The 13,042-nt window shown below is 42.0% G+C and overlaps 1 protein-coding gene across 3 annotated transcripts in view; it reads left to right on the top strand.

Moving 5' to 3' along the window:
• FHIT (FRAGILE HISTIDINE TRIAD) overlaps positions 1-12,818 on the top strand; it is a 75,782-nt gene extending 62,964 nt beyond the window's left edge. The window contains exons 4-6 of one of the 3 annotated variants that reach the window (XM_087693098.1): positions 11,535-11,633; positions 11,781-11,956; positions 12,252-12,818. In XM_087693098.1, coding sequence (XP_087549224.1) covers positions 11,535-11,633; positions 11,781-11,915 — 234 coding nt within the window. In that variant the 3' untranslated portion in view covers positions 11,916-11,956; positions 12,252-12,818. Of the gene's footprint in view, positions 1-11,534; positions 11,634-11,780 lie in introns of all 3 variants that reach the window. The other 2 variants (XM_087693097.1, XM_087693096.1) reach the window with 2 other exon arrangements.
• The last annotated feature ends 224 nt before the right edge of the window (positions 12,819-13,042 follow it).

A 13,042-nucleotide genomic window follows, 5' to 3' on the forward strand; every position in this document is an offset into this window, starting at 1 on the left:
ACTCTCTTTATCTTTTCCTATCTGCCACTTAATCAGCCGCTGTCCCTATATTACTTATGTATTTTCAAAACACTTCAAAAAAAAAAAAAAATCCAGTCCATTGTTGTTTCTATCTGTCTTTGTAGGACTTGGTAGGCCCTTGGGCAGCCGTTGAGCACCCTTGATCCGATGCCCTGGCCTCTCTGGGGTCATCACTTGGGCTTCCTTGGTAAGATAACCATCGTCTTTGTAGTCTTGGTGGGCCACTGGGCAGCCGACATGCATCCTTTGTCCGATGCCTTGGCTACGCCTTGGGGTAAATTACAATTTAGGTTGGTCCACTTTTCTAGCTCTATTTTGGGTCTGAGAGGGGGTGTTGTGCTAAGAAATGCATTTAGCCACTTAAACAGTCCTAAAACATGCTTATTTTAGGCATATTTTAGCCAAAACCCTAAAATGGGCAGTGGATCGAGAGAGTTAAGTGGGAGAGGATCTAGAATTCTAAATTTTTATAAATAGGCAGTCGGCTCTTCACTCTTCTCTAATCTCGTTTTTGCAGATTTCAGGTGTTTCAACTTGCTGCCCATACCCCCGTTTGTGGAGGATATATCAGCCAAAGTTGTCGATTGCTGTCTCCATTAGTTGGCGCTTGATTTCCAACCCTCTTTACACAGTTTGGAGCTGATTCCAGCCAGGTGGCTGCTGTTCTTGTGCAGACCTGTTGCCGTACAGCCTGCTACGTCATCACAGTCCTGCTGTATGCGTTTTTAGTCTTTCTCTCTTCTGCAAGCTGTCTTGCCTACGTTTTTAGTCTTTCTCTCACCTGTTGTCTACGTTTCTAGACTTTCTCTCTCTTGCAGGTTGTCGTACTTGCGTTTTTAGTCTCTCTCACTTGTTGCCTACGTTTTTAGTATTTCTCTTCTTACTGATGTCTGTATTAGATCTAGCTTTTTACTGTTGCGTTTGTTGGTGTTCGACATCCGGAGACTGCCTTATTGCGATTCGGGATCCGTTCAGAGTACGTCACACTCTCCAGCTCATTACCCCTACCTTGATTCTTGAGATACAGGAGTTCGAGGTACAGTATTCATTCACTATATAGTGTGTTTGTTGCATGCACATCGTGTATTCAGTAGTCATATCACTTCATTCATTCACTGTGTTCATTGTCTCTGAGTTACCCTAACCCTAACTGTGTTCTTTTATCAGTCTGTGCTTTGTCATACGGTTTTTATTTATGTTTCTTTGTTAGGGCATTTCTTTACAGTTGGTACACTATACAGACTTGCCAACTGGAGCTGCACCAATAGAAGCAAATAAATCTCTGCGAGATATAATATGTCTAGAAGCACCATTGTCAAAAAATGAAGTGTCTGCATCCTCAGTAGAACTAAATGCTCGATCAGCCCAAGAAGTGTCATAATTAGTCCCTGTCTGCAACAAAGGACGGGGACTCAATAGCAGTGGAAGGAGCATCAGAAACAAACATTCATGACTTCTTTTTCTTCTCCTTGGCAATGCGCTTTTTGCACTCAGTGATGTAGTGGTCTGGCTTCTTGCAATAATGACATTTGCCATTTTTGGCTTGTGTGCCCCCTTGTTTTTTACTTGGCTGTGATATGCGAGAAGTCGAAGATTTCTGTGAAGCATTCTTTACTTGGCTGCCTTTGCCTTTTTGTCCAGCCATAAAAGCTTGCTCACAGGCTATGGTATCCATACCACTATTTATTCTTGTTTGCTCCTTCTCTAGAAGCAAACTGACTAACTGAAGAAAAGTGATTGGTTGTGCAACAATCCTCATGGTGAGGTTTAAGGCCGTATGAAAAGCCAAGTATGAAGGAGGTAATGAGTTCAAAGTGGTAGATATCATTGTTGTGCTAAGAATTGCTCTTAACCACTTAAACAGCTCCAAAACATGCTTATTTTAGGCTTATTTTAGCCAAAACCCTAAAATGGGGAGTAGATCGAGAGAGTTAAGTGGGAGAGGATCTAGAACCCTCATTTTCTATAATTTGGCAGCTAGCCCTCCACTCTTCCCCTAATCTCGTTTTTGCCGGTTTCAGGTGTTATCAGCTTGTTGCCCACACCCTGTTCGCGGAGGATATCTCAGCCCTTGCTATCCATCACTGTTCCCTATTCATTGTTGCGTTTGCTGGTGTTCGACATCCGGAGGCTGCCTTGTTGCGATTCACACTCTCCTGCTCATTACTCTTGCCCTGATCCTTGAGATACAGGAGTTCGAGGTTCAATATTCATTCACTGCATAGTGTATTTGCTGCATGAGCATCGTATTATTAGTAGTCATATCATTTCATTGATTCACTGTGCTCATTGTCTATGAGTTACCCTAACCCTAACCCTAACTGTGTTTTTTTATCAGTCTGTGCTTTGTCGTACGGTTTTTGTTTATGCTTTTGTGTTAGGGTATTTTCTTTACAATCATCTATGCATCGGAATAGTACTCATCAATATTCATGAGTTGCTCATGCAAGTCATGAATTTTATTCAAGTGATCCTGAATGGGATCACCTTCATCATTTTCAATGTCTCTAGCTCTTTCTTTAAGAAAGAGATGCAAGTCTCATTCTTGCCTGCAAACATCTGCTTCAAAGCTAGCTAAGCTTCTCGTGAAGAAGCTGCTAAACGAATGTGGGGGATGATTAACCACTGAATTGCCAATGCAATCAGCGACGAAGCCTGTGCATCCTGTGTATCCCATGCTTTTTGAGCTGTGGATCTTTGTGGAAGTGGCTGAAGTGGAGCAGGTTGAGGTGCCCGTTGTGCACGTCCTCCTGGAGGAGGAGTAGCTGGAGCCACAACTCGAAGTCTAGCTTCTTCTCCACTGGCATAATCCCAAAGATTTTCGCCACAAGTACATTCTTCATCAGGACTAAAGTGAATAGTTATTTCCATCCAATCTGTCCTCCTTGGATATACAGGTGAAGACATCTCCTCCTTGATTTGCCATGATAATCAATTACCAAAAGAAGCAAAAGAGCAATGTCGAAGCAGGACTAAACTTGAAATCTGAAAATTTTCAGAAATTGCAGGAAATAACTTTATGCAATTAGTATACAGAGGTGCACTCTGTCAAAACTATCTTTAATGCACACAGTCTAAGGTGCAATCAGTGTTCAGCAACACTGTATCAGCAAAATCCCCAAAATTTCTTGCCCGAGATTAGTTCAAAACAGTCTATCAATGACTGTAACTACAGTACATATGCCAATGTCCTCAAAAAACACAAAAGCCCCAAAATTTTTGATGAATGTGCCCAGAAATTTGCATCCAATGTGTCCCAGACACGTATCCTGAATTCTGTGCTTGTTGCGTAGGAACCCCCTCTTCCAGAAATTTATTCTGGAATAAAAGGATAGTTAAAAAAAAAAACCTTAGTAATGATGGGCTGTCGTTGACAGCAGGCGGGTGTTAGGGGAGTGGTTAACATGGCTGATGTGAGGGTAGTCGGGCTGGACGTCACATGCGATGTCAGAGGCGGGCAGCGCTCCCAGGCGAGCTGGGGGGTACATGCAACGCTGCAGGTGGACGTGACGACTGCAGGCAGGCGACGCTGGCGATTGCTGATGGGTGTGGTGATTGCAGGCAGGTGACACTGGGGCTTTGTCTGACGGGCGGCATAGAGGACATGACAGACAGTGCTTCTGGAGACGTTTGCCACAGACGATCTGTAGAGGCGGGCAGCACTAGCGAGCTGTATACTGGCGAGCTAGCGCAGGAGACTGTGTGACTTACGGGTTGTGTTGTTAGGACGTGGCCACAGTGGCCCGTACATCAAAGTGGCGTGGCGAGCTAGTGCTTAGGGGCATATTTGGACTGAGTGGGGAGCTCTCACCAGCTGAGTGGAGCTGAGCTGAACGGAACCTGGGCTTCAGCTGAACAGAGCCAATGTTGCTCTGATACCAAATGTGAGAAGAAGGCAAGATCGAAGCTCAGCACAGAAAACAATAGACAGTACGAGAGTGAAGCACGACACCCAATGCAATAGATTGAAAGAGTGTAGTCTGAAAGTACAAGGTACAACCCTTAAGCCTTAGGGTTGTAGGGGGTGTTCACACCTGAACATGGTAAGTGCCCGTATGTGTGTGTCATAAGCACATATGAAATAATACCATAAGTTTGGGGAAAAAACCTCTCCTACCGAGAGTAAAAAGTGCCCCAGTGTCCTACTGGTCACCGACACTTCTATGTGAGCGTAGGCGTAAGTGAGATGTGAGTGAAATACCCAACAACATTCTTATCGGAGGAGGGCATCTACACCATTGGAGTTAGTTCACATCGACTTGTGCAAACCTATGTACATAGTCTCTCTCAAAATGCATATTCCAACTTCTATGATTGGAAGACATTTTCTGAAAAGCAAAGTGCCTTCAAAGTTTATGGTGTACGAGCTTACCATGGTGATGAGTTGTATTTCGAAATGTTTAATAGATATTGCAGAGAGCATGGGATGAGATTAAGTATATTCATTTAAAATCATTGTCCGAGGGATGTAGTGGAGCATGCCAATCGGATCATACTTGAGATGGCTTGTTTAATGCTGGAGCATCGTGGATTTCCTTATTATATCCTTTGGGGTGAGGTGGTCTATATTGCAGTTCATATTTGCAACAAGTTTCTAACATTAGCCTCGACAGACATGACTCCTTACCAAGCTTTCTTTGGCAAGAAGCATCGAGTCTCACACTTTTGGGTCTTTGGATGTGATGCATATGTCCATGTGGATAAGAAGCACATGGGCAAGCTTGACGCAAAGTTGAAGAAACTTATCTTGGTTGGCTACAATACGAGTACCAAGGGATATAGGCTCTATGACCCAAAGAAAAGAAAGGCTTAGGAGAGTTGTGACATGATCTTTGATGAAGCTGGGGCCTTGAATACTCCCGTTGATGGTGCTTCTACATTTGTTGGTTCTTTTGGAAGTCCACCTCTTCCACCATTGATGATTGACCCCTTCACTTTCTTTCAAGTTACCTTTTAGCATCGTTCCTTCATCTCCAACTCCTCCCTCTCCTATGTCTCCTCCTTGTCCTTTTTCTTTTGCTCCTCCTCCATCATTTCTAACTCCTCCTTCAAGTTTTCTTACTTCTTTTGTAACCCCTCATATTTCTTCAACAAGTGTTGAGCTTTCTTCTTCTAATGAGGGGGATCCATCTTCGCCTAGCGAGAAGGATACCCTTACCATGACAAATGTTGTACAAGTTTTTGGAGGTCCTGGAGTCTCCATCGCCCATTGTTGTTCCTTGGTGGTTTAGAGAGCTTTATGTAGGATTCGAGAGCTACCCATTTTCCGAGTCTCATCATGGAGTTCTCATCTCCATCATCAGCTTGATCCAAATTCTGGAACCCTCATTGATGCTTTGTGATGTGTGTAGGGACTGATCAGTCCACTTTGTATTCATCATTCTTTTAAGTTCAATGCAGATTTATTCTTCCATTCTCTACTTTCATTTCAGTCTCTCTCTTCCCTAATGATTATCTAGACATTCTTTGACCATGTGAAGAAGCTGTTCAGCTGAGGATAGCTGACAAAAGCGTGAGGGTTGTCACAATATATCATAAAAATAACTTGTATCCTCTTTAATATATTTACATAGTCGTCATTTATTAAAATTGTCCTTTTTGTAATTTAAAGATATTTAGAAAAGTGCTTTATAGACTCACACCTTGAAGTGTGCGCCAGATCTATCAGAATAGGTAGTTATAGTTAGGAAGATGGCATGATCATGAAATGTGTATACAATGTGCATATGTAAATTGAAAGCTTAAAATAGACATATCTTTGCATAGAAAATTGATATGAGGATTCCAAGCATCATTTTTGTAATGAACTTGGAAAGAGTTTTCACATGATATCCATATTGGGAGGATTCCCAAGCTCTAGGAAATGGATAAATTTTAGGAGTCTTGAATGGCCTAAAAATGCTAGTCCTAAAAAATAGGGATGTTTAATAAGTTTATGTTTTGGTAGCTTGTCTTGTGCTACTCCACTTTCCCTCTTTGTACTAAATCTCCTTGCCTTATATAAAAATAGCTCCACTTCACCATCTTCACCATCATCCCTAACTCCCTCAAACCTTTCAGTTTTCTCCTCCTCACGCTACTATTTTATAGGACAACAAGCCTGTAAATATGTTATAGTACCTCATATCACCTCTCTTTTGAAGTTGTTCTTCCATTTTAAGATAAAAGAGAAAGCCATAATAATATAAAGTTGATCCACCATGAAGAAGGTCTAATCTTCTCTCTCTTCCTACTCTTAAGTTTGTAAAGAATTTACTTGTTTTATTGTGTACTATATATATGCATGTAAACATGCATATCTTTTACATGATCTTCTGAGAGTGAGAAATATTTCTTCTCACTCTTAGGCTGATCGTAATTGAGCTCATCCCTTAGAAACTTGGTTTGAGCAAAAATATGTTCATTCAAGACGGGGTTACCCATCTTCAACCCTCAACTTGTCTCCATTTCTTTTATGTTTTTGTGACTATACTTTTTTGAATACTTTGAGTATTTGTTTTTCTCTATCATTGTAAACATATATTTTCAAATATTGTACTTGCCAAGCATACTATGTTGTTTGGGGTGTTCATTCATCCCTGAGCCTAGGGCCAGCAGCATAATGGGCCATAGTTGCACTCCAAAAGTTAGCGTCCTATACTAACAACCGTTACTGTTCTAGTGTATGAACATGATGGCCATTGGGTCTAAAGTTCAAGAGTTATGATAACACAATGAATGTGTACAAATGGGTTTCGAGTCCCATAAATAAGACTTAGTTGCCCTAACCCTAAAGTGCCCTTAGTGTATTTGTACCAAGTCACTCATGAGCCAAGGATGTGGCCGGCCATGCTGGATGTCGAAGGATGTAACAATAATACTCCTCTAACTGAGAGTTGCCATGTTTATTCACCTTGTATGCTAGCAACATTGTTTGTCAGTAGAAGATGCCTACAACGAAATGGAGGCCAAATCTCCTCAAGCCATCAGCTAAGAAGTTACCCTCGGGTAATGTTACGTTTTTAGAACAGATAATGTTTTTAACTGCATGACCACTTGTCAATGGGGAGGTATATCTTCCAAACTAGAGATCCAATCAAGAAGATTGATAGCTCATCTTAAATCCCATTCAATGCATATTTGGTCAAGAGGGCTATGGCAAATGGATTTCTATCTGTTATGCAGAAACGAGGGGAGCATTATAGCGAAAGGGTAGATCTGAAAACACAAATTTGGAGTGACCCATGCTCCTCATTCACATCTTGATTCTTTGAGATATCATAGTCCATTTGTAGCCTATCAACAGTAGAGGTCTTGTGGCTAAAAAGTCTTGGTAAAATTCTCTATCTCCATTATGAGCTAGAGGTTGGATACTTAGATCTGGTATTGCTGCCATTTGAATACCATCAGTAGGACCTCTCTCTGCAACAATTCTCTATCCGTTGGTATACTGCTGTTACAGTAACATTAATGCTCCCCATTCATCACATGTTTTTCTGCTCAAAAACAATTGAATTCTCTGCTCCAGAATGGAACTTATCTCAGCATCATTATTCATGAACTGGTTGTTGCTTGCTGAGCAATTTTAAAGGGCTTCTATGCCTGCTAATTTACATTGATATGCCTTCTCCCAAGTTGGTAGAAGTTGAAGCTTCTTTCATGGAAGAAGAGATTGAAGACTAAGCAAGATTCTAGTGTGGTACCTCAATATGAAGCCCTTTACAAGTCCAAGTTCAAGAACAGCATCAATCACAATGAAATGATTGTGTGTGCATTGTAACCTTCGCAACAAACCAGGCCACAAGGAGAAAGATTCTTTTCATAGCAACAGTGCTCAAAAGGTGTCCATCATAAAGAAAGTCAAAGGAAGTGATGAAGAGAATAATGAAGCAAGACAAGAAGAAGAGCATCATGGAGCTCTTACTATCCTCCCATTTTCTATGTGAAGGTGATAGTCTCTGAAGTGTGTATATCTTTTGCAATAGCCCTAAAGTTATGTGGTATTGCTTGCGACTCTAAATATGTAAGCCTTGGCTAAAACCATTATTCACATCACAGCCCAAGTCCTCTGGACCACTCAAACCTCTTAGTCACAAGTAGTGAAGCTAAGAATGCCTCTCTCTATCTTAAGTAGACAAGCCCTTTGTGTCTTTGATCTATGGAGAAGTCCTTTAGTAGTTCATGTGGTAACCAAGTAATTGCAAGAGGATGGTCATGCCTACGCCTATGATATGTATTCGGGCTTATACAATGGACACACTAGCATAGTTACCAGGATCAGGGAACGGGACCCCCGGAACGGGGGGAACGGTTAGGATTGAGGAATGGGAACGGGGGGAATGGCATATATATATACCTATAAAATTCAGTCAACACATTGGAAATGCCCCAAATTTGGTGACATTGCAGCCAATGCCATGCCCCAAATCCTTGCTGAAAAAGTCCCAAATTTGGGGCAATGCTTGATCTGAAATACCCCAAAATTGGGGACATTGCAGCCAAGTCCAATGCCCCACATCTTTGCTGAAAAAGCCCCAAATTTTGGGCAATCCTTTTGGAGACATTGCAGCCAATTCCATGCCCCAAATCCTTGCTCTAAAAGCCCCGAATTCAGGGCAATGCTTGATCTGAAATGCCCTAAAATTGGGAATATTGCAACCAAGACCAATGCCCCAAATCCTTGCTGAAAAAGCCCCAAATTTGGGGCATCCCCTGATCTGAAATTCCCCAAATTTGGGGACAGTGCAGTCTGATTCCAGGGAATGGCCGTTCCAAACAGGGAACGGCTGCTAGAACGGGCAGGAACAGGGCTGGGAATGGACAGGAATGTTCCATTTCGCTGGTAGACACATGCCGGAACACATTAATCTGTTCCTAAGGCCCGGAACGGGCGTTCCCTGTTTCTATGCACACTAGTCTAGTATTATTCCATTCTATCCTTATTTTGTATCCATCAGTAAAGGGAGAGTCTTCCTACACACACCTACACACATAACAACACACATTAGCACCAATCATTGAACACAAGTTTAGGAGATTCACCCTTGCCACAGGTGCAATCCACCTCTCAAATGACTTGTACAAACCACTTTGTATTTGCCTTTATAATGGTCTCTCTCTTTTTAACTAAACATTTCCCTTTTTGCTTTAACTCTCCTGCTGAGCGGGCTTCTGCTTGAACTAGTACTAATGGGCCTGATGTCTTAGGTATAGCATCTCAGACACTGGCTAGGCTTCCTTGTAACGATGATCCGTTGACTGATTGAGGAGGTACGAATCCCTATCTGCACCACTTCAGGCGTGAGGGAGTAGGGAGGCATAAAGGCATGAGTAGGTGTGAAGGCAGATGCAAAGGTTGGGAACTGGTGGTTGAAAAGGCAAGGTTGTAGCTGTGATTGTGGTGGCATCAGGTTCTTTAAGGGGGGCTTGTGTGTTGACTCTTAGGATTGTAGGAGAATTGAGGCCCGGATGACTTGAAAGTCTACACAGGAGTATTGAAGATTACTTGTCTACACCATTACTCGCCCACCAAAGTCAAATGATGGTCATGTTACTTTGTTTTTAAACATGCTGCTTGCTAAGATTGGCAAATTATCTGTATGCCCACTCTGCAACCTTATAACCAAGTCCAGACTGGTTGGACCTCTTCTACTCCAGAGGGGGCCCGAGGGGAGAAGTCAGGAAACTGCAAGACCTCTAATGACATGAAGAGGAAGGACAAATCCTCTTCCTTGAATCATATCAAAACCCCAAGAGACCTAGTTGGCACAGCATTCCTAAATAGAAAAGGTTTTGCACCCGTTGCCAAATGCCCAACGGCTGGCACTAACCTATTCTATGGCCTCAGCCATGTTGAAAGATAATGTTATTTAGTCAACAAGTGGGGAATCCATCCCAAAATTCTCATAAAATTTGGATCTCAATCCCACCCAAAAGTGGCAATGCTGCCATTGTAGAGGCCAAGAGAGGATAACGATCCTTCACCTAAAAATCAACGTGCATGCAACCATTAGTCGAGACATTATCAACCCCCTCAGCCAACATCTTATGCAACTGCTGATTGCTTGATTAACTGGTTGGCAACACTTTATTTGACTTGTTCTGATTGGGCGTGAACGTGCTTTCAGTCTGCCAACTTTGCCATTCTGATCACGTCTTCTTCACAAAGGCTGCAGTTGAAATCATTCATGAGACCATGTGTCTGGTTGTAGCTCTAAGCAAAGCCTAGCCAAACCAAATGGCCTCTAATTGTTTGCCCACCACACAACACACACAAAGAAAAGAGAAGTGGCCTCTTACCTGTTAGCAACAGCCACCAACTATAAATTATTTGGAAGTAAAGAAAGATGGTGGCAGAGTTGAGGAATGAAGGGTATGGCAAGAGGAAAGAGGGAGGAGGGTGGTTGGACGAGGAGGAAGGTGAAGGAGGTAGCGGAGAGCTGTCTAGGAGGGACAATGGGTTTGCACCAGCAGGCTGGCAGGAACGACAGCAGGCTGCGTCCACAGGTTGTGCAAGGAAAACAAATTACCCTTACGTAGAAAAGTATCTTACTTGTGTCAAGTGTTTTCTTGGTGGGTGAAACTTTTGGCAAATGAAAGATTGGTGTGCCTGCTTGTTTGCAGGCTTCTTTAAGATTGTAACTGACAAGTGTGGATTTTATCTGCGTGTGATTCTTTTTTAGATCAATTGTCCATCTGAACCAGATTTGGAAGCCAAGGAATTTTGAAAGTTATTTGGATGTTTGGTAGATAGTTCCCTGCTTTACTATGATATGCTCAGTTTTTTATGAGAATTTGGCCTCTTGGGATGGTCTGGAATCTAGTCAATTACATAGTCTTCATGTCAAACTTTGGTCCTTATGCTCTCTATTAACTGTGCAGCAATCTTTTTTAATGGTCAGCTGGATACAATATCAATCAACAGCGTCTTGGTGTGTTTTCCAACTTTCGTTACCAACTGCACTCAGCCGAGTCTAATCACCCTACATAACTTGAGATAGCAAGTTCCGTAAAACTCTTCTTTGCTTAGCATTCCTGCTTGTAAATTGGGAGTACCGTCCTTACAGTGGTTATTCTTCCATCTCCTGTTTTAGAGCCCCTGGCCTTTTGTATATATCTAGTAACCCAATGGAGCAACCAGCTCCGAATGACTGCTTTTTCAAGTCCCCAAAATGTGGATTCATTTGCAACACCTCATTGAAATGGTTTGATTCTGGACCGAATCCTGTTCCAGTGCTGCAATGTTCATGTATTAGTGATACTCAACAGCAAAGTTAGTTGATAATCTGGTTCTGTTTGCAGTGGGTTCTCTCGTAATATGGATTGTTCTCATGGCCTGTAATCTACACAGTAGCTAGCAGCAGGGGATTTTCTCTTAATAATCTCACGCATTGTTCCCATGGTCTGTAATCTACACAGTAGCCATCAGTGTTGGTCCCGATCCCAAGGGAGCTGCCCAATGATCTGAGAAATCTAGAGAAAGGATCACGTCGGAAAAAAAGCAACCGTTTTCACGAGATGATGTTGTTGTACAGGATGGCCGCTATGCAGGACAGACAGTACCCCATGTTCACGTCCATATTTTGCCTAGACAGGCCGGCGATTTTGAAGTTATGGACGAGGTTTATGACGAGGTATGAAAGCCGCCATCTTGTTATATGAAGCTTTTGAAGTAATGGATGTAGTTTAGGAAGAAGTAGTAAAAGCTGACATCTTGTTATATGGATTAGCTCAGTCCCTCTTTGTCATTGAAACTGCTAGCTCTATTTTCGATCGTGCAGCTAGACAAGAAAGAGAGAGAATTGAAGAAGAAACTGGACCTGGACGAGGAGAGAAAAGACCGTTGTAGGGAAGAGATGGCAGCTGAGGCTGCAGAATTAAGAACACTGTTCTTGGAAGATCATGCATCTTCTTGAGAGGGGGCTTGACTCTTCCCACCAGGAGGGCTTGAGTTTCGGTCATAATTTATCTTTTTAACTTATTTGATAACTTCATTGGTGCTCTCATTTTTCACTGTGTGTTGCAGAAAAGGCAAACTGGCTCCTCAAAGTCCCTTACAACAGCATTATTTATAAATTTAAGATTATAGTGCTAACCTTCTGAAGCATGGACATTCGAGATATTTCTCAATCAGTCTTGGGATTGCTATCTTGATATGTATTTGGAAATTAAATTGAAGAGCACTCTTACGTCTCTAAGCAAAATCTTGAGATCCAAGTGTGAAAGGAAAGGAACTTCTGAAGTCCACACAGTTTGCTTTTTGCAGAGTTGACCCAAAAGATGTTTGAAAGAGCAAAATTATTGAAGGAAAGGTGACCTGTGGTCGTAATGATGGGAAAGGTGATCTGTTTGAAAGATGTCTGAAAGTGCAAAATTATTGAAGGAAAGGTGATCTGTGGTCATAATGATGGGAAGTCACCCCACGTTTATGCAAACCAAGCAGCCTACTAAACTAGCCTGGATGTTGTGAGCATCTTCCAATCACTACCCATGTTTTATGTGTTACTATCAATTGGACCCGCACCAATTGTAAGATGACCTATGAGCCCAAAATGGTGAGTACATCTATCACTAGTATGCCGTTCTCATGGATATATCTTTAAAAACAAAAACCAATAGACAAACAAAGATGATGATGCCATCAATTTATACAAGAGCTCTTGACTCTCTTGGCATCTATAAGATTCAACATGGGCTTATGTTGGAGGGATAATTCGGATGTCTAGCTTGGGTATGGGGCTTTCTAGCTTTGAGTAGCTGTTATCTATGGTAACCTTGAACAATCTTCTATTGTTTAGTCAAGCTTGCAATGATACTCTTTATTTTTTGCTTCATGAAAAGTGTCTTGATGGACATGCAATATCATTTCACTGTGAAAAGGGGACTAGCTATATTGCCCTTCACAATAGACCCAAAGTAGACTAGATAGGAAAGTTTCATTTCACTTGGCTCACGCACCTAAGCTTCCATTGCCATTAGTTTAGAGGCTTGAATCGCAATTAAATCACACACACACACAGAGTGGGTTGAACATCTACAAAAG

This window comes from Lygodium microphyllum, chromosome 14, assembly GCF_053477565.2.
Source record: "Lygodium microphyllum isolate KBCC chromosome 14, Lygodium_microphyllum_v1.1.10, whole genome shotgun sequence".
NCBI lineage: Eukaryota > Viridiplantae > Streptophyta > Polypodiopsida > Schizaeales > Lygodiaceae > Lygodium > Lygodium microphyllum.